The sequence below is a fragment of the Zeus faber genome, assembly GCF_960531495.2.
Source record: "Zeus faber genome assembly, chromosome: 15".
In the NCBI taxonomy this organism is placed as follows: Eukaryota; Metazoa; Chordata; class Actinopteri; order Zeiformes; family Zeidae; genus Zeus; species Zeus faber.
In genome coordinates, this window is record NC_137194.1 from 27,580,595 (window position 1) to 27,602,224 (window position 21,630).

General features: G+C 44.8%; 1 protein-coding gene across 1 annotated transcript in view; it reads right to left on the reverse strand.

The window, feature by feature from the left end:
• Nucleotides 1–21,630, reverse strand: part of cacna1db (calcium channel, voltage-dependent, L type, alpha 1D subunit, b) — a gene marked incomplete at both ends in the record, with an annotated part of 115,923 nt that overhangs the window by 18,120 nt on the left and 76,173 nt on the right. Inside the window, 15 exons of the mRNA XM_080015348.1 lie at nucleotides 6,998–7,099; nucleotides 8,084–8,186; nucleotides 8,354–8,450; nucleotides 8,557–8,684; nucleotides 12,901–13,060; nucleotides 13,674–13,765; nucleotides 13,853–13,918; nucleotides 14,023–14,151; nucleotides 15,340–15,381; nucleotides 17,579–17,656; nucleotides 19,710–19,820; nucleotides 19,952–20,110; nucleotides 20,256–20,457; nucleotides 20,622–20,768; nucleotides 21,311–21,363. Coding sequence (XP_079871474.1) covers nucleotides 6,998–7,099; nucleotides 8,084–8,186; nucleotides 8,354–8,450; nucleotides 8,557–8,684; nucleotides 12,901–13,060; nucleotides 13,674–13,765; nucleotides 13,853–13,918; nucleotides 14,023–14,151; nucleotides 15,340–15,381; nucleotides 17,579–17,656; nucleotides 19,710–19,820; nucleotides 19,952–20,110; nucleotides 20,256–20,457; nucleotides 20,622–20,768; nucleotides 21,311–21,363 — 1,669 coding nt within the window. The remainder of the gene's footprint in view (nucleotides 1–6,997; nucleotides 7,100–8,083; nucleotides 8,187–8,353; nucleotides 8,451–8,556; nucleotides 8,685–12,900; nucleotides 13,061–13,673; nucleotides 13,766–13,852; nucleotides 13,919–14,022; nucleotides 14,152–15,339; nucleotides 15,382–17,578; nucleotides 17,657–19,709; nucleotides 19,821–19,951; nucleotides 20,111–20,255; nucleotides 20,458–20,621; nucleotides 20,769–21,310; nucleotides 21,364–21,630) is intronic.

Genomic DNA, 21,630 nt, shown 5'->3' on the forward strand with positions numbered 1-21,630 from the left:
TACCGTCGCCTGCCAGATCAACGCCAGAGTACCTGAATGTCACATCCTTCAAAATAAATCATCCACTGTCACATACCAGGTCAACATCAAAATACCTCAATGTCAATTCCTTCCAAATAAAAGCCAATCCACTGCCACCAGATCAAAATATTGGTCAATGTCACATCCTTCTAAATAAAAGCCTAGCCAACCTTGCTTCCGTGGTTAACAGAAAACATCAATGTCATGTCCTTCAAAATAAAAGCCTATCCAACATTGCTTCCCTGGTCCACACCAGCATACCATAATGTCACAGTGAGGAATCTTGTCTAGAAACACAAAAGCAGTCATTTATGTCAATACTAAAATACTAAGAAAAAAAATGTGATAAACACGAGACAAATCAACACCTACTGTAAAGCTTTAACGCAAACTCCTCTGACCCTCTCCGGGAACCATCACCTTACCGTGGTAGAGAGGTTTGTGCGTCCCCGTGACCCTGGGAGCTATGTTGTCTGGAGCCTTGTGCTCCTGGTAGGGTTTCCCATGGCAAACTGGTCTCAGGCGAGGGGCCTGACGAATAATGGTTCAGGGCAGGCCAGCAGGCCCTAAAGGGGGCAGCCCCCCCAGCTGGCTATCTGGCAGTGGGCTAACAACCTACTCCAGAGAACCTCTCCTTGTTACGAAACCAATCAGAAATAGCCGGACTGACCCTTGGTATCGACCCTTGCATGCCCCTGACCCACGAACAATCAGTCATTGTTGCCTATGCACCAACAGAGGTCGCAGACGACCAGGCAAAGAACACTTTGATCAACTCCATCTGGCCATCCAGCAGATACCCCTCATGACATCACTATTGTGCTAGCAGACTTCAACGCCACCGTCTCCTCTGCTTCTCGGGACTCGCAGACCAAAAACAAAATTGGCCCAGAATCTCCAGATCCCATCACCAACAACAACGGTGACCGCCTCCAGCATCTAAGCTGTGCTGGGGCCCTATCTATTGTAGACAAGTGGTTCCCCAGGAAGAACATACACAAATGGACATGGTATAGCAATGATGGGAAAACACGCAAGGCCTTAGATCACATCATCTCCAGTCGCTGGAAATCCAATGTTACGAACTGCCGTGTGTATCGTGGAGCCCAGATAGGCAACACGGACCACCGATTATTGGTTGCCCAGTTGAGACTGAAGATAAAGGCTGTTCCATCATCACGGGCACCACCTTGACTGAGATCCTCTCATCTCCAGGATCCAACCATTACCTCAGTGTTTACCCGCTCCATCTCCAACCGGTATAATGCCTTGGCCAAAGAAGAACTCACCAACTGGAACCTTTTCGTGTCCACAATTAACCAGGCAGCTGCTGACTCCATCCGACGCCCTCACCATACACCTAGGCACCCCTGGATAACACCAACAAGGCTAGAAATCATAGAGCTCCGTAGAGCAGCACGTCTTAGGGGCGACATGACTGAATACCGTCGCCTAAATCGCATACGCAACACCGCGATACAAGAAGAGAGGGAGAGATTCTGGCAAGGAGAAGCAGAATGCCTGGAGTCTGCCGCCGAAAATAACAACTTCTCCCAAGTGTATCGAACCCTGAGGCGAGTGAAATCAGGCCCCCAACAGAAGGCAGTCCAGGTAAAGGACGCACAGGGAATCATATTGAACTCCGAGGATGAACGCATCAGCCACTGGAAGGAGCACTTCAGTGACCTTCTGCATCACCCCGCACCCCAAACCGACCCCACTCTCACCATTTCATCTGAAAATGCCAGCGCAAATGACAACTGTAGCATAGACCCCGTCACAAAAGTAGAGGTCATGCAAGCTCTGACCAAACTGAGAGATGACAGAGCCCCTGGTATCTGCAACATCACAGCTGAAATGATGAAATTGGGCGGTGACAACACCATTGACTGGCTCACCGAAATCATCAATCATGTCTGGATAACTGAGCACCCCCCGGAAGACTGGACCAGGGGTATCATCCTCCCCTTCTGGAAACATAAGGGTGATAAAATGGTCTTCAGCAACCACAGAGGTATCACACTCCTGTCTATCCCAGGCAAGATCTTCACCCGCATACTTCTCACCTGGGCCCTTCTGGCCATTAGAAGCGAAAGACGCCCCCAACAGGCGGGCTTCATGCCAAACCGCTCCACAACGGACCAGATCTCTGCCCTCCGCCTCATCATTGACTTATTGAATTATGAAATCATGAAGGCTACATTGCCTTTCTTGATCTTAAGGCAGCTTTTGACACCGTGGACCACTCCTCCCTCTGGAAGATCCTCACCATCCTTGGAGCTCCAAGAAAGATTACCTCTCTTCCAAAAGCTCTACAACGATGCTGAAAGCTGTGTGTGTGTCAATGGCACAAACTCCACCTGGTTCCCAACCAACAGCGGAGTGAGGCAGGGATGCATAGCTGCACCAGACCTTTTTAACTGCATCATCGACCACCTGATGGAACGGATATGTGCATGTATTCCTGGGGTTAAACTAGGCAGTTACACCCTGGATCTGGAATACACGGACGACACCACACTATTCTGATCCACTCTTGACCAGCTAAAAGAAGCCTTGGAAACCTCCCAAGAGGAAGCCAACAAACTGGGTCTGAAGGTCAGCTGGCCCAAAACAAAATGAATGCACATTGGAGGTGCCCCCTCCGCTGCATATCAGTGGAGAGGAGGTTGAGTTTGTGACCTCCTTCACCTACCTCGGGTCCATCATCACCAACGATGGCAACATTTCACCAGAAATAAACCGGAGACGTGCCCTGGCAGCCAGTGCCATGAAAACACTTCGGAAGCCGCTGTGGAGACACCACTCCATATCAAGAGCGACCAAACTAAGGATTTATAACACCTCAGTCCTCTCCATCCTCCTCTACGGAGACCCTGGCTGCCAGAATCGATGGCTTTGACACCAGAGCACTGCGCTCAATAGAGGGGATAAAATGGCAAGATAGGGTTTCCAACATCATGCTGCGGGAACGCACCCAACAGCTCCCTGCGTCCCACCTGGCAGCACAGCGTCGGATGCGCTGGTATGGCCATGTCAAAAGGCTCCCCTCGGATCACCCTACTCACGGTATCCTCCACTTCCAACCTAAAGCTGCCGGCTGGAAACGCCCCCACGGTGCCCCCCGCACCCGATGGATTGATGCCGTCACTAGGGACCTACACCAAATGGACCTGTCGCTTGTTGAAGCCGAGTCCCTAGCACTGGACCGACCCAAATGGAGAAGATTGGTAAAACTGATTGGCTCTACGCATAGTGTCGCCCCCATCGCCGCGCAAGAGACCTAATGATGATGATGAAACTCCTCTGACCCTAATAGACATTAAGACAGACATTAATAGAAACCCTCAGAGTAAAAATCGTGAAAATATTTTAACACAAACACACAACACAAAATTTTAATTGCACAATTTACTCCTTACTTTACATTTCCAAAAATCAAACATGAGTGGTCAATTATATAAGTTTAGTCTAACACCAATAGGCTAGATTTGATAACAGACATAAAAGAAAACAATTCTCAAGTAATGTATCTCTCAGAACAGCTACCACTCCATCAGTAAACAGTATCTTTCAATCTTACAGAATCTTGATTTCTGTGTGAACGCTTGAGAATTTCTGCACCCCAGACGCCTGGAGACTGGAGATAAGCGATAAGCGCCTTGAGACGAGAGAAGGCATCGACTTCTGCAGCTCATTAGTCACTTGACCACAAACACAACAGGGTAGTGAAAAAAGACGAGCTTGCAATATTCCCATCCGTTCCTATATAAACACGCTTCACTCCCTCACACACACACACACACAAACACACACACACACACACACACACACACACACACACACACGCACACACACACACACACACACACACTTGGAAGTGTGCACACACAAAACATTTTTCTGTTAAAAAAAAAGAATGATAATCACAAGACTCATCATTTTGAGTCATTTTGTCAATATTATCAGCAAAGTTGTTTTGCGTGCATTTTAAACATTATGGAACAACTAAAATAATTTTAGTACCAGCAGCAAACTTCTACTGGAAAATAGAAGATTCTAATATTGCCTAAAAAATATTCCTATACCGAAACCTGCTCTCAAGTCCACGCAGACACTTCTTCTGTAGATTTGCAAAACAGAAAATGGTCTGAAGACAAAATGCAAACAACTGTACGCAAATAAAATCACGTGAACAAAACTTCGAAGCCGAGAACAAGACACGAAAACACTTCAAAGACACGAAAACACGGAAGCAGCAGCAGCATCAGAGATTTTGGAGACACGTCTCAAAGCAGCTGCATCAAAGCACTACGACCAGTACAGACACCAAACTACGAAGCCTCATCTCTATCTCCGAAGTCTGGATCACCCCAATGCAGGACTCCGGGGCTCGGGGCTGAAGCTAAGGCTGTGAAATCGACATGCTAGTGGCCATGCCGGAGGCAGCAAGACTCTTGTTCACTCAGATTGTCGCAATGGAAACTGAAAAACAAGGCCGTGTCGGGGGCAAAAAGTGAATTCCAATGTTGATTTGTTCAAGACCCAGCAGTGAGCTGAGCCTGCTGATTTGGTGTTAAAGTTTTTATTTGCGCTCGTCAACAGAGAAACCCAAAAAAAAAAAAAAACAGCAAACGACGCCTCTCGCGGTCGGAGGCGGGAGGCGTTATTTGTGTTGTCGTTGCTCGGCGCTGACAGGCTGCGATCCAACAGGATCCAGCAGGATCCAGCAGGATCCAACAAGCTGCCATCTCTCAGAACGTTCCTCTAGGAGGACCCCGACACGGCCAGAGACAAGCTAAAAGGCTCCGTTCAGATCCGGTCAAAATGGAACAAAATCATTTATTAAACACACTTAGATTTTATAAGAAATATATTTTTCTTTTGTGTCTATATTTTTATTTATTTATTTTGTATCATTTGTAAAGCACTTTGTAAATGTTCATTTTCTTGTGTGATTTATGTAAATTATTCTTGAAAAAAGAAAGCGGTCGTGATTGGCATTCATCAGCATTTGTTCTCAAGGAAGAAACTTGAGAAAACCGTTACACTATCGTGACAATGAATTTAGAAAATGTATTTTGCAGAGCAGGAGTGAACGTGGGCTTTTTTTGGGAATATCGTTGATCATTTTTCTGAACGGAGCCTGGGAGTTTGTGGGGGGGGGGGGAGGGGGGGGTTGGTGTACAGAGAGGTAACTCTACGGTTCCATGCCACCGGACTAAAACAGAACTGCTCCAAAGCGCTCAAGGCGGCAGAAGGAGAAAGGCGTGGGCAGCGGAGGACGAGAGCTCTAGGGAGAATAAGAGAAAAGCTGCGTGGGGGGTGGTGGGGGGTGGGGGTGGGGGTGGGGGGTTCGGCGGGGGGCAGCAAACAGGACGAGAGAGAGAGAGAGGTTAGCAAACTACACATGGACATGCAGTAGAGTTAAACATCATCATGTGGAACAGGACAGCAGAACGTCTACATACTGCAAAGAAAAGCAACGTCAAAAAGAGGGAGAATTAGAAAATATGCGCAATTTTTCTTGATAAGATTTTTTCGAAAATAATAAACCTTGAAATAAAATTCCTTCTTGGAGAATATAGTGCTCTTCCCTTAAAAATAACTACAGTCCTTTAAAACAATCCTTAGATTTATTGAAAATATATTTTAGACCAGTAAATTTATCTCAAAAGCAAAAAGAAACATACATTTATTATTTTTTTGCAGTGAATAGACATCAAAAACAACTCTACGCACATAAATTACTGGACATTAAGAAGAAGCAGAGAAAACGAAAAAATAAATTGCAAAAACAAATCATTAAAAATAAAGAAAGCAAAGACAAAACAAACTTCACTGAGACAGAGAGCAGCGTTCCCAGTGTGTCTGAGAAGAGATTAGAGATTGAGATGGAGAGAATGGGGCAGAAGAGAAGAGCAGGTCAAAGGTAGAGAGACTAGACTAAACCTTATCTCCTTATCTGTGGTGTGTGTGTGTGTGTGTGTGTGTGTGTGTGTGTGTGTGTGTGTGTGTGTGTGTGTGTGTGTGTGTGTGTGTGTGTGTGTGTGCGTATGTGCGTATGTGTGTTGTTCACACACTTTGCCTTGCAGTCAAAGTGTGTTCTCACGTGGTTCACACACACTTTGTCTTGCAAAGTATGCGTCAACCGCTCCATCTGTGAAGAATTGTTTGCTTTTTACTTTTAAGATGTGTGAATAAAGTTCTATTCAAAATGGGGAAAAAAAGAAATCCATTGGGTTGGTTGCTCAATGCTTTTAATGAAATAACTTTTAAATAAGTACGTTTTAAAACCATTCATTCACTAACAGCTATTTGAATTTCACTCCTTCAAATCAAAACCATAATTACCAAGGTTGTCACAATTTCTTTTTTTTCGTTGTTTAATTTTACTCCAAAAATTTTTTGGAAGGGAGTCATCTGCTTATTTTGAATTGCTTGTTTCAAAAACACCTGTAAATTTTAATTCCAGATTAGTGTTTCAGTAATGTCACTTATTATTATTATTATTATTATTATTATTATTATTAACATTATTATTATTAACATTATTATTATTAACATTATTATTATTGCCTTCTTATCAGTAGAGGTACTAGTCGTAGTACAGTAGTAGTACAGTAGTAGCATCAGTAGAGGTAGTAAAAGCATAGTTGTAGTTTTTACTGGCACCATTTTGAGGTTTTGCATAAAGTTGTGGTGTTTTGGTTTTTATGAAAAGGTTGTTCCGTGTTTACATTGTTCACAGTAATGGAAAGAGAAATGCGGTTTGAAAAGAAAATGAGAAGGAGGAAATAAAATTTCCATGTAAACGGTTGGAGATAAACTTCGCCAGAGCAATATACTGTTCTTTCAGTTACACTCACACACCAACTTGCTGTACGCAGCGTGTGTGTGTGTGTGTGTGTGTGTGTGTGTGTGTGTGTGTGTGTGTGTGTGTGTGTGTTAGTGTGTTAATGTAGTGACCACTGACCGCCTGCAGGGGGCACTACTTGGTCCAGGAGCTTCATGCTGGTTCTCTTCCAGATCTTCTTGATGACGGCCCTCAGCTCCTCGTTGGCCTGTTCCAGGTTGCCTGGGATACGCAGTCACCACAGATAGAGTATATACTTTTATTTTGTAATAGTGACATAGCTTCAACACAGTTCGTTTAACATACATTTCCATAAATTTCCATTTTTATATTTCTTAATACAACCAGACATGTGACCAAGTCCCTCTTATCTGAGTCATAAGTAAGTATCAAGTAATTTGGTCCAAGTCTCAAGCAAGTCTCAAGTCATTTTGTCTTAGGCAAGTCAAGTCACAGGTTATGTCAAGTCAAGTCAAATCACAGGTTATGTCAACTCAAGTCGAGTTCTTAGTTAAGGCAAGTCAAGTCACTTTTTTCCCCCCAAGGTACTGCAGTCTTATCTGCAGTATCCGCTCTTTATGAAGACAAAAGACAAGGTATTAGTACCTGTCTAATAATGGTATTATTGACCAATCTATCTAATCTGTTCAAAAAGTATGACAATGTTTTGAATTTGTGTTATGATTATTGATATTTAGTGTAATTAAACAAAAACTAATTACTTTATAAAAGCTTATATATTTTTTAATTTCTTCTCAATGAATCACATTCCTTCCACATCACTTTTAAACAATGAAACACTGACAGCCAGACTAATCATCAAACTTTGTTACATTTGCCCCTGTCTGTCCGTCTGCCTGTTTGCAGAGTATCTCAAAAGGTTATGAACAGATTTGCACAAATTGATTTGATTGAATGAAAATGATTGAATTAAATTTTTGAATCCGAAAGTCGTGACTCTTGGCACAGTCGTGGCCGCCATGATGATCTGAATTAAAAATTGTGTCCACAGTGCCTTCTTGTGGAGCAGTCAACAAACACACTGAGGTGTGTAATCTAGGACCTAGATTACTATTGGTGGAATTCCTCCTCAACCAGACTACAGCCTCTGATTGTTTAATTCATTTATTTATGTATTGTATTATATTATTGATACCTGATGGTTCTATTGATCCCTGCCAGTTTAGTTCCTTGTCTCAGACTTACCCTCGGTCTTGATCTTGAGTGCAGTGCGAACCAGAGCGAACAGCGTGGCGTTGAACATCACTGTCCCATCGCTGTTCAGCGGCATGTTCATCGCCACCAAGCGCTGGGTTCAAACACAGAGGGAAAACATTACCCATAATGCAACAGAAAGGACGTTACCCTCCCAACGCCAGCACCACCAGGCACCCACCACACCAGGAATTAGCAATGCAGAATTCCTTCGTCGACTAAATCCAGGTCCTCCATCTTGACCTTTTCAGTAAATCCTACCTTGCAGGCCACTCTGTGCGGACAGAGTTTCCCAAAGCCGAGAGGAGGCTGGATCCTCCGGAGCAGAGTCACCACATCCAGGTGCTTTATCCTGCCCCTGGACCCAGAGCCAGAGGAAGCAGAGTTTTACCCCTTGGCATGGATATCACAGGATCAATAGTCTTAATTGATAAGAGGAGAGAAGAGTTGATCAATACACTCACTTGGCTTCGGGGTCGTACTCAGACCAGATCCTCTTGAACTCATCCAGGTGGTGTGGCCCCAGAATGGACCAATCCCGAGTCAGATAGTCAAAGTTGTCCATGATGACGGCGACAAACAGGTTTATGATCTGACAAAAATACGATCGATTTTTTATTTGTACTATACACACATTGCAGTTTACACTTTTCTACTTTATTCACAGATATCATTCCAACTACTGCACCGGGTGTAACCCAGGGAATCAGAGGCATCAAGCTTCTGTCTCTGCTCTTAAGAGACATATTTTACATACAAATTATATAGTACTTAAAGCACGATAAAGTACTATCCTGTATATGTGTTATGTACTATATAGTACTACGCTGATCGTACTATGCTGACTATGCGTACTATGCGTACTATGCGATAGTACTATGCTGATCTCTTTGGATGAACTTCCAGCGAGGATTAAATTCCAACGAGACACGAGGAACTGTTGCGTCCTCTCTCTGATGGAAACATGGTTGAACCCACTGGTGCCGGATGAAGCCATCGGTCCAGCCGAGTCCTTCTCCGTGTTTGGCAGCGACAGATCGGGGGAGTCAGGGAAATCCAAAGGTGGAGGCGTCTGCCTAATGGTAAACAACCGCTGGTGTAACCCCAACAACACCACGTCTCTCTCCCGCTCCTGCTCATCGAACCTGGAACAGCTGACCATCTTATGCCGTCCATTTTATCTCCCCCGGGAATTCAGCACGGTCATCATTACAGCCGTTTATATTCCACCACAAGCGGACACCGACGCAGCACTGTCGGACCTGTATGATGTGTTGTGCAGATTTCAAAACAAACATCCCGACGCGGCTGTGGTCTTTAACAGGGCGAACCTTAAAAAAGTTCTGCCTAATTTCCATCAACACATCACGTGTGCTACCAGGGGAGATAGAACTTTGGACCATTGCTACACACCTTCCAAGAACGGATACAAGACCGTCTCGCTCCCTGCTTTCGGGAAATCTGACCACGCCAAGATCTCGCTGGTTCCCGTTTACAGGCCTCTGATCGCGCGAGAACTGGTGGTGACGATGGAAGTGAAGCGGTGGACGGACCAATCAGAGGCTGCGCTTCAGGACGCTTTAATTAAGTTCATGTGACGTCAGTGAGTTTACGGATGTAGCGGTGAGCTTCGTGGCTACATTAGCGGAGAGCATCCTTCCCACGGTGAAAGTTTGTTTATTTCCAAACCAGAAACCGTGGGTTGATAAATCCATCCGCTGCGCTCTGAATGCTCGAACGGCAGCTTGCAACGACGGTCTTGTATCCAGAAATATGGACAATTACAAAGCGGCGTCTTGCAATCTGCAGAGGGCGGTGAAGGACGCTAAACGGGAGACTGTGGAGCTACAGATGGAGCAGGGAGACACAAGACGCCTTTGGCAGGGGCTGCGGACGATAACAAACTACAAAAGCAGCTCCTCCCCAGCCACGAGTGTGGAAGCCTCCCTAGCCAACTAACTGAACTCCTTTTATGCGCTGTTTGAGTCTGGCAACAGCACCGCTAGCTCGCCAGCTAATTAGAGTTACACCGCTGGGGATGGCGCGCACTCTCAGTGTCCGTGCACGAGGTCAGGAAGGCTCTGATGCGGGTGAACACCAGGAAAGCTGCGGGCCCAGACGGCATATCTGGGTGAGTACTGAAAACCTGTGCTAACCAGCTAGCTCCGGTGTTCACTACAATATTCAACATCTCCCTGGCTGAATCAGTGGTCCCGTCCTGCTTCAAGAGGTCCACCATCGTTCCTGTCCCGAAGATCGCCTCTCCTGCCTGCCTGAATGACTACGGTCCGGTGGAGCCTCACCTTGGTGGTCATGAAGTGTTTCGAGAGGCTGATCAAGGATTATATCTGCGCCTCCCTCCCCCCCACCTTGGACCCATTGCAGTTTGCGTACTGGCAGAACAGATCCACGGATGACGCGGTCTCCCATGTACTGCACACCACGCTCACACACCTGGATGGCCAGAAGGGGGCCTATGTGAGATTGCTGTTCATCGATTACAGTTCAGCTTTCAACACCATAGTCCCCACCAGACTGGCTGTTAAGCTGAAGGAGCTCGGACTGAATACTCCACTGTGTGCCTGGATCCTGGACTTCCTCACAGCCCGGCCCCAGGTGGTTAGGGTGGGGAAGCACATGTCCAGCTCCCTTACCCTGAATAAAGGATCCCCCCAGGGTTGCGTCCTCAGCCCCCTACTGTACTCCCTATGCACACATGACTGTGTGGCCAGGTTCAACTCCAACACCATCATCAAGTTTGCTGACGACACTGTTGTCGTGGGCCTGATCACCGACTGTGATGAGAAGGCCTACGCGAGGAGGTGACTGATCTGTCACTCTGGTGCCAGGACAACAGCCTCCACCTGAACGTCAGCAAAACTAAGGAGCTGATTGTGGACTTTAGGCAAGGATAACAATCGAGGACACACACACCCTTGGTGATTAATGGGACTTCTGCTGACAGGGTGAGCAGCTTCAAGTACCTGGGAGTCCACATCACAGAAGACTTACCATGGACTATACAAACAGACACTGGTGAGAAAGGCGAGGCAGCGTCTTTACCACGTCAGGCAGCTGAGGAAATTTCAGGTCTCCTGAGGATCCTCAAGTCCTTTTACTGTGGAGCGGTGGAGAGCATCCCGACAAGCAACATCACTGCCTGGTTTGGGAACTGTACTGCCCAGGACAGGCGGGCCAAGCAGAGGGTGGTGCGTTCAGCTGAACGTACCACTGGAACTACCCTCCCCTCCCTTCAGGACTTATACACCAGGAGGTGTAGTAGCAGAGCCCGCAGGATCATGAAGGATCCTCACCACCCCAACAACGGACTGTTCCAGCTTCTGCGGTCAGGCAAGCGCCTCTGCAGTTACACAGCGAGAACAGAGAGACTGAGATGGAGTTTTTTCCCGCAAGCCATAAGAACTGTCAATGCTGACCTCACCAGGGGTCCTAACTGAGCCACGTGGAAAATGTAAAAAGTTCACGCTACAGTGATATTATATCGTGAAAGTAGAGCATTTAAGTAGAAGCATGCAATGGTGACTTCCTCATCTCAAACAATTTATTGAAACAAAAGGCAACAACAGTGGTGGGTATTACACAACAAAAAACGTCAATGTCTCAATAACTTGTCATGTGCCCTTGAGCATCAATTACAGCTTGACAACGACGTCTCATGCTGTTCACAAGTCAACTTATTGTCTGCTGAGGCATGGCCCCCCACTCTTCTTGAAGTGTGGTCCTCAGGTCTTTAAGGTTCTGGGGTACAGAGTTACGAGCCTCTACACGGCGACTCAGCTGATCCCATAGGTTTTCTATGGGATTCAGATCTGGAGAAAGTGCAGGCCACTCCATTTGAGGTGCCCCAGTCTCCAGCAGCCGTTCCCTAATGATGCGACCTCAATGAGCTTGAGCATTGTCGTCCATGAAGATGAAATGAGGCCTGTGTTGTTCATGCAGGGGCACAATGACTGGATTAATGATGTTATTCGGGTAGTATGGGCTTGTCACTGTACCATTCACAAAGTGTAGGGCAGTCCTGTATTGACTAGCGCGAGCGCTTCATTGTGAACAGTGCCCTGCGGAACCGGGTGATGAATGCCACTCAACTCCAGGCACATTTAAGGGAGGTGAGAGGCACCCAAGTGTCATGTCAGACCATTCAAAACCGTTTCCATCAGCGTGGTCTGCGTGCTAGACGACCTACAAGGGTACCTGACCACACCACCAGGCACAGGCATCATCGTCTTGCACGGGCCAGGGAGCATTTACGCTGGACGAGGGACCAGTGGGCCTCAGTGCTGTTCTCTGATGAAAGTCGATTCACGCTGAGCAGAAATGATGGCCGCCAACGATGTTGGAGACGTCAAGGAGAGCGCTATGCATCAGCCACTGTCGTCACCAGACGAGCCTTTGGTGGTGGTGGTGTTACAGTGTGTATGAGAGTATGTATATGTATGTGACGAATAAACCTCTTGAATCTTGAATATTGAATCTTTTCTTTCTTATTCTCTGAATTTATTACTACCTCTATGAAATGTGATCAATAAATTAATTGATTAATTCAGTGATTGATTCTTCTTCCCAAAGATGACTTCTATGCATTTAGCTTCTGTGGTGAAGGATCGAGTTTGCATTTTGAATTTTTAGGATCAGCGCTACATCATACTTATCCGTTCTCAGCCCAATTCTGGTTATTGGTAGTATTTGCGTAAACCAAGGAAGCAACTACCATAAACCTTGATATTTCTGACGTTGAGATTTCACAGGTTTTCGTACCTTCATTTGATAATATTGCTAAAAAGTACCAGGAAGGCGCAGAGCATGTAGAAGGTGATGAAGTAGATGACGGCGAAGCCGCTGCCGCAGGTTCTTTCCTCCCCGTGGCTGTCGTCCGACTCCGAGTCGCACAGCTTCCCCGGCAAACAGGCCAGCATGATCTCCTGCCACGCCTCGCCCGTCGCACACCTGATGAAGAACCAGGATGAGATGTTCATTGATCTAACCAGATATATAGATGGGGATGGTAGCTCAGGCGGTAGAGCTGGTGGTCTAGTGATCTAAGGGTTGCTGGTTCGATCCCAGGCTCCTCCTGCTAGCATGCTGTGGTGTCCCTGAGCATGACACTTAACCCCTAATTGCTCCTGATGGCTGCGTCCGTCGGTGTTTGAATAATTGTAAGTCGCTTTGGATAAAAGCGTCTGCTGAATGTAATGTAATGTGATAACCAGATGCTGCTTCATGTAAATTTGTTGTTGCAATGAATCTTGAGATGTCTCAGTCAATACAGTTCGGTAGCACCAACCGATGGATGCTCAATGTTTTTGGTGGACAAATTGGGGAATTTTAGGCGTTCCTGGCTTAATGCAAGCCAAAATTTCAAGCAACATTTGGCTCTGAATGATGACGTCAAGAGTATTCACATATGAGTTTCAGACCAAAACTTGACTCATTTAGCACGTAGACACATTTTAGGGGACTATGTTGTACATTCAATGCACACAAAAAGAAGACTGACAAACACTGACACACGAAAACAAAATACACTTGAATTCAAACCAGAGACTTGTGCACAACTCACCTGAAGAGCATCAGGACGGCTTGAGGAAACGTCTGGAAGTTGTTGTTGCGGTTAATTTGAGTTCCATCCACCATGGCGATTTTCCCAAATACCTGCAAAAACAAGAAAAAGCCACAGAGATGTAATCCTCCAACAAACCTACGAACCAAGAAGCAATCAGCTTGTTGCTAAAAGGTCACCTGCATTCCGATGACGGCATAGATGAAGAACAGCATGGCGATGAGGAGGGCGACGTAGGGAAGAGCCTGATGGGGAAAGAGTGGAGAAAAGATAAGACAAGATAAGATAAGATAAAATAAGATAGCACTCTATTATCTGCAGGTGAATTGTCGGTGCGTTTGGTCCTCACTTGGAAGGACTTGATGAAGGTCCACAGCAGCGTCCTTATGCCCTCCCCTCGGCTCAGCAGTTTGACAAGTCGCATCACTCGGAACAGACGGAAGAAGGTGATGGAGATGCGGGCGCTGTCCTCCGTGTTCTGAGGTGGAGGAGGGCGGAGCGATAAAAAGAAGTGATGAGGGAAGAGGAAATAGAGGCGTGAGGTCCAGTCACTTGCAGTTTGTCCCTACTTCTTACCACTTTCCATTGATTGATTGATTGATTCACAGGGCCCACTGGACACTAACATTAAGAAGTGGTTGGCGACCATACATCAGCCGTTGGTTGCCAAGACTGACAACACGGTTGCCGACTTGTAGTCATTGATAATTGAGTGATAATGATCCTATATAATTATAATCCATATTTCAATATTTTCACTTGTTTCACCATTTTGTAGTAATCAACACCCTTGATAACACGCAGGATAAAAAAAATTCCTTGGCGGAGGTGCCTAAAGAGACAGGGGTACAGCACGCTTCCTTTTTTTTTTTTTACATATGAAAAGTGGTTGACAACAGGGCAACTGGATCACACAAGAGGTTTGACAACCGCCCAAATCTGGTTGCCGAGGGCAACTGGGCAACCAATATTGTCATTGTCGGGACCTGACTCAATCATTTATTCATGCATCTATCTATCTCCTCTCCAATGAGGTATACCCATTAATGACCAACACAAAGCTATGTAAAGGTATGTGTTCGCTTGCCCACAAATAATAAATATTTAAAATAAATAATTGTCATGCAAACAGACAAACTGACCCAAAAAACACTGAAACATGCTGAAAACACTGCAGTGCTGCACTGACACACCAGACTGACAGTTTGAAACACACAGACTGTGACTGATCTGTGTTGATCCTTTATCATTTCTTTAACAACATACCGACGGCAACAGGCACTGGACTGTACAGAGAGTAGGGAACAGTTGACTGACGGTGACACCCTGGTCGCAAATACGATGACAAACGATGATGGAAATGAAACAAAGTACCAAAATACACGTTCCATCCATTCCCTGGTGTCATGCCACGCAAACCAAATACGACAAGACCTTGACAACGCATATCATTTCCACGGTGAGACTGAAGACAAAATGCCATGATCATTGTGAATTTGAATCATTCAAAGTTTCATTCACAAACCTCCTGATGTTCTAAACCATCGCAACGTTTCTCACAGTCAGCAAGCAACGAATAACGACACCAAAACCATCCCAAGTCTCGACTTTTGGACGACAGAAAAGGGGGCGTGGTTTGTGCGGGACTGGGAGGGGCTTTCCTTACCCCTGGTTCCACTATCACCTTGACGACAGGAATGGCTGCCGACTTGAAACCAGAAGCCATTGGTTAAATTGAGTTCACGAGGTAAACATGCGCGGAACTTCCAGTGTCCAAATTCTTTAGCATATCTTTGTTATCTTTATTCCAACAAACATAACATTTCAAGTCAAATCTTCATATCAACTCACAGAACGAATGACATGACTGACGACAGAAATAAACAAAATAATATAATCGGGAAAGGCCCCCATGCTGAACCAAAGCATTGTGAGGGACCATCTCAACCCATAAAATGGTGAAGAAAGAAATATTATCCCTGGAATGAAACGGAGGTCTACTTTGACATCTTCACAAAGAACATCCCTTTATTATACTAATATAAATTGAGATAAATTGTCATTCACGTGCACTTTACTCTTGATAGCCCCCTCTAAAACACATGCCTAATACCTTCTCTACATCTGTAGCATCACCATTAGAGTCGAATTGAGGCACACCATGATAAAATACAACAAATAATATTATATTGAGGAGACTCAAGTACACAGTACTAACAAGCTGTGAAGTGGGAACCTGAGCGGCCTTGCAGTAACTTTACAGCAGTTGCCAAGAGGTCACAATTAACACATTGGTGCTCTCAGAATGATTGATTATACCCCAAAATGCTGCTCTGATATAGCCCTGATGCTTTGAGAATAATGCATTTTATTAATGTTAAATTAAGTTTTTCAGGTTATTTTTTTTATAGAAACTATATTATTGATTTCAAACTATGTCCTTTTTTAATCATTAAGGGACAATTTAATACTTAATTTGATCATTTGAAAAAGGCAGCAGTTCTCAGACTTTGCTATTGGTTTATTTCCATAGTGAAAAATACCATGAAATGAGTTTTAAATGTTTGATTTCAAAGAAGCATTCCTTCGTTTTAATCATATTTATATTTTTCCAATGATTTGGCAGCATACTTGCAATACCCTCTTAGGCCACTAGGCCACCAGTTGATCTCTCCTTCAAAAGATGTGATCTTGAACTGGCTGCAGTGTTACTCCAAGGCCTGCTGGTCATAAGCAGAGGACAGAGGGTGTGTGTGATTCATGGCTACTTACATTGATCTCGGTGATGGCAATGTCAACCACACTACCCACAACAATTAAGGCATCAAACGTGTTCCATGCATCAGCAAAATAGTGCTGCAAGCATCAGCCAAAAGACACCAGAATATGAGAAAGACAGAGAGAGAAAGAAAGAGAAAACAGCAAGAAAAAGAATAGAGGTAGAAAAAGGTGAAAAGGAACATTAAAACGTTTGTAATTTAAGATTATTAGAGGTGATCGAGTCTGTGAGAGTAAGAGGACTTCAATGTCGATGGAAATTGTTCCCGTTGGACCCTGTTCATATTTCTTGGTTATAAAGGATATATTTGCTATTTTCAACCCAGGCTCACACCATTTACTGTTCATGTTCATCAACTGTTCATGAACGCTTTACTATCGAGAACTGTACCACTGGGCTGCAGCTTCTCACTGTGTTGAATATAGTACAATTGGGAAAAAACTTTGAAACAAAAAGTCTAATCTCCTTTTTGACAATGAGAAGCTCACAGTACAAGAATTTTACTCTTCAAATCGACTCTTTTGGCTCCATCTGTGCTAACTTAAGAGACTAGAAACAGGAAGTTGCGTCACTTCCAACTGATAACCTGCTTTTGCCAACATTACACTCTGGATGTACTGCGGAAAAGTAGTTTCAAATGCGATATTACTGTTATTCTAAAAATGTTCTGAAAGTCCATTATGATACGTTGGACTATAATGTGAGTTTCTGATTTTGAAGAGGAGATTTATTTTTCAAGGCTTAAATGTTGGACTGCATTCAAGCACAATGAGAAGCTGCAGCAGAGGTTGTGCTATAAATTATGTAAAAAAGTGAACCTATCCCTGAATATTAGTCTGGAAACTCACATGTTATTTTCAGGAATTTCTAGCCATCAAATAATCTCTCATTGATAACGGTAGTGAAAAAAGCAGATTTCACTTTGCTTTGCACATTTCAAGAGAAATAAAATCCTTAATGAGCAGAGATGGCTCAGAAAAAAAAGCACCGCAAAATCACAAAACTCAGGAAGGAACAGGTGAAAGGAGCGGATAGGAATGAAGGAAGGGCAGAAAGGAGGAGAGAAGGAAGAGTGGCAGCAGCGGGTGGAGGAGGAGGAGGAGTAGGGACAGGGGTGTGCTTCTACCTGGCTCAGGATGATATCGACTACACTGCCGATGACCACCAGAGCATCGAAGACGTTCCAGGCATCCCCAACGTAACCCTGGCAACGGGATAAGCGTGTGGTGGAGGAGGAGATGACAGAAGAGGAAGGGACAGGGGAGGGGAGGAGAGAAGAGGGGAGGAAAGGGGGAGAGGAATGGAGAGATGATGGGGAAATAGAAGTGGCTTGAAGAGATGCAGGACATAGGAGTTATGTGGAGGGGTAGAAGAGGTGAGAGAGTTTTCAGGGTTAAAAGGGGGAGATGGGGGAAGGGAGAGGAGAGGAGAAGGAGGATATGGAGGAGGGAAGAGGAGAGGGTTATGTGAGTGTTAGGAACACTTAAGGAAAACCTTCAGGGAAAATATGTGACCCACCGTGGGTTTTAGGTACATTTGGTGCCGTTTGGCTTTTTATTTTTCATGTCATTTGAAAGTGAAGAATCGGAGCTTCAAAAAAAAGGTGTCACTTGTGCAAATCAAGCAAATATTTTTAAAGCTATGACTTGTAAATGACAAGGGTGCGGAAAACTGTGTTTCTAAGATAATAACCCTCAAAGTTTTCCCCACACTTGGCTTCATTCAGCCAGCTCCCAGAATGTAAATGGTTTAGAGGACCAACAAGGCCACATGGCTACTTGCCACATGGCCACTTGACACCCTGCTGAATGGGGACTTGACACCCTGCTGAATGGGGCAATCTCTGCATCGTTCTTGTGTTTTGAGGGAATGTTGAACAGTGTCATCGACACATTACTTCATGTTTTTAAAAAAAGCTTATATTTAACAGTAAGAATATGCATGTTTTATAAAAGTGGAATTATTTAGGAGTTTAAAAGTGTGGACAACACAACAAAATGTACAGTCTGTCAATAATATTAGTCTTTGTATATCAACCTTGGTGTGTCATTTAATATATAAATGTGTGCATGCCAAATATCTCCAAAGTTCTTGGCGTTATTATGTGGGCTATCCCCAACCCTACCCAAGCTACACAGCCTGTTTGGGGCCTCTTTTCATTTTCTTTTCGCCCTGCATTTGCAGGTAAACTTGAGAATCTTGTCCATTGCTACTTGTTCATAATCTGCATCACCAACCTCAACGGACTTCATCAAGTCATCAACTTCTTCCATTGTAACAACAACGGACATATCGTTGGTCCTCTCCGGTGGTTCTTGAAAATATTCAGTTTCATCGTCACATTCAGGTTGAAATCCGCTGTTTGAAATGTTCTCCAAGTCCGGGATGACGCCAAAATCAGATTCAGCATCAATGTCGGAGAACTGACTATCATCGCGGAAAATGAAGTCCAGTACACGCTGCTTACACTGACTTGAAGCTAACGCACTGGTCAGGTTTACATCCACCACCCGCTTCTCGTAATCCATAACAACACGGAGATTAAGTTTTCACAGACAAGTGAAACCGAAGGATTCTCATCTTGTGTTTTAACCATCTGTTAACGGAAGTGACGTCAGCTTTTCTTCTTCGTTGGTATACGCCGCCTACACAACAATGTATCCAGGTGTGTGTAAAACTAGTACGATTTAAAGGTTGAACGCTATCAAAACGGTTTCACATTGTGATGTCACATCACATGGAATATGGAGGAATGATCTTCACCTGGACCGTCTCTTGAAAGGAAACGATCGATCGGCGTGCGCACTGCTCAGCGTCTCTGTAAGTGAACTGTGTTTCCCCATGTAATCTAATGGGAATATTTTACCAGATGGTTTAACATTTATCTACTATTTATAAATCAAACTCGTCTTTGAAAATATGTTGAGAGATTAAAAAAAACACAAAGGAACACGAATCTGGAAAAATCGAATTTTCCTTCTCGAAAGGTTTTTTTCTAACTTATTTGGCTGCTCCTGGCGATTTTAGAAATGCGCAACAATGCGGGTTTTGCTGCAGTGGGTCACATATTACCAGCCATGCTGCTTAGGGAATTCATTTGGAGGACGGGAAAATGAAAATGAAGAGAAGGAAGAGGGGAGAGAAGCAGAGAGAAAGGGGGGACCGGAGAGGGGGAGATAAGGGAGGAGATGGAGGGTAAAAAGAGGAGTAGACTGAGCAGATCTGGTCTTCCCTTCAGCCTGATCAGAGAGTCTCACCCTGGGTTTGAAGGCAATCAGTTTGAGGATCATCTCCACGGTGAAGACGCCAGTGAAGACCATGTTGAGGATGTCCATGGCGTAGTTGAACAGATGGGACTGGCCGTGGTGCTGGGAGGAGAAATCAAAAGGGGGATAGAGAGAGAAAGAGAGAAAAGAGAAAGAGAGGCAATGCATGCAACAAATGCAACTCAAAATGCTTGACAGTACAAGGGAATAAAATTTAATGGTAATAGTCTCACCTGTATGGCGAGACACAGCGTGTTGAGGACAATGAGGACAAACATGACGTACTCGAAGCCCGTGGAGTTCACCACGTACCAGAACTTGTACTGGTATGGGTTTTTAGGAATGTAGCGCCGCAGGGGACGAGCCTTCAGAGCGTACTCGACACACTGACGCTACAATGAAGAAGGGAAACACTCAAACACCCAGACAGAAACAAAAAGACTCAAATCTGATGTTAAATTCTCCTGTATCCGAGAAGTAAAGGACGACAATTCTTTACGTCCTCCTAATTTGAGTCTTCCATACACACACACACACCTGGTTCTTGTCCAGTTCACAGTTCTTATACTCCTTCTCTCCCTGCTCCTGGAAGGTGACGATGACGAAACCGACGAAGATGTTCATCATGAAGAAAGCGATGATTATGATGTAGATGATGAAGAAGATAGAGATTTCCACGCGGTAGTTGTAGATGGGACCCATGTTCTCTCGGTTAGAGTCGATGGCCTTGTACAGCAGACTGCCGTGCCGGGGAGGACAGAGGGGGGTGTTACGCACACGTGCACATACTCACACACACACACACACACACACACACACACACACACACACACACACACACACACACACACACACACACACACACACACACACACACACACACACACATCCAGGTGTACTCACGCAGGCCACCCTTCGAAGGTGGACACGGTGAAGAGGGCCATCATGGCCATGAGGACGTTATCGAAGTTGAAGTCACTGTTGTACCAGAGTCGCTCTTTGACCATGGGCAGCGCCGTGTCCCCGTTGTTGTAGAGGATGTAGGTTCCTCTGGGAACGGAGAGGAGAACATCAGACACATGGACAACTACACACAATGCACACACACACACACACACACACACATATACAGATACCATAATTAAATGCAACACACACACACACACACACACACACACACACACACACACACACACACACACACACACACACAGTAACTACAAAGGTGAAATAAGGGGGGAAAATGTAAACGTAAGTCTGCATAAGTACATATAGTACATGTACATATAGAGTATATATATATACGAATAATCTCTATTTTGTGTGAAATATATCCAGTTTTTCCCTTTCCAACATAATTTGGTAGTGATTAAAATCTGTCATGTAATTCAACTCATTTAAATCTTTTGATTGTGAGGATTAATGTTTTGCTGCTCGCCGACATTACTAGGTCAAAGTTTTATATAGTTGAAGTTTGAGTGGCGCGACGTAAATAGCGTACATTTTGAGACACATTGGATTAAAGATAAAGCTTGGTGTAGTAAGGATACCTTAAGTTACTCTCCAAAGTAAGTTAGAGTAGTGTCACTCACTTGCACTCGTCAGGACTCGACTTGGCCTCGTCTGTGCAGCGATAAAATTTACCCTAAAGAAAAAAAAACATGAGGGGAAAGATGGAGTCAAAGACGGTTGTATGTAAACAGTTGATGGTTAATGAGGTAACATAACTCTGGACAGTACAGAACCCCAGCCCCTTCATCAGTCCTCCACCCCATAACAAGTTCTTCACCCATCTTCAACAGTTTAAGCCCTTTCACCAGCTCTATACAGTAACCCCATCACCACTTCTCCACCCTCCATGACCTATTCAACAGCCCATCACTAGCTCGCCACCCACATCACCGGGTCTCCA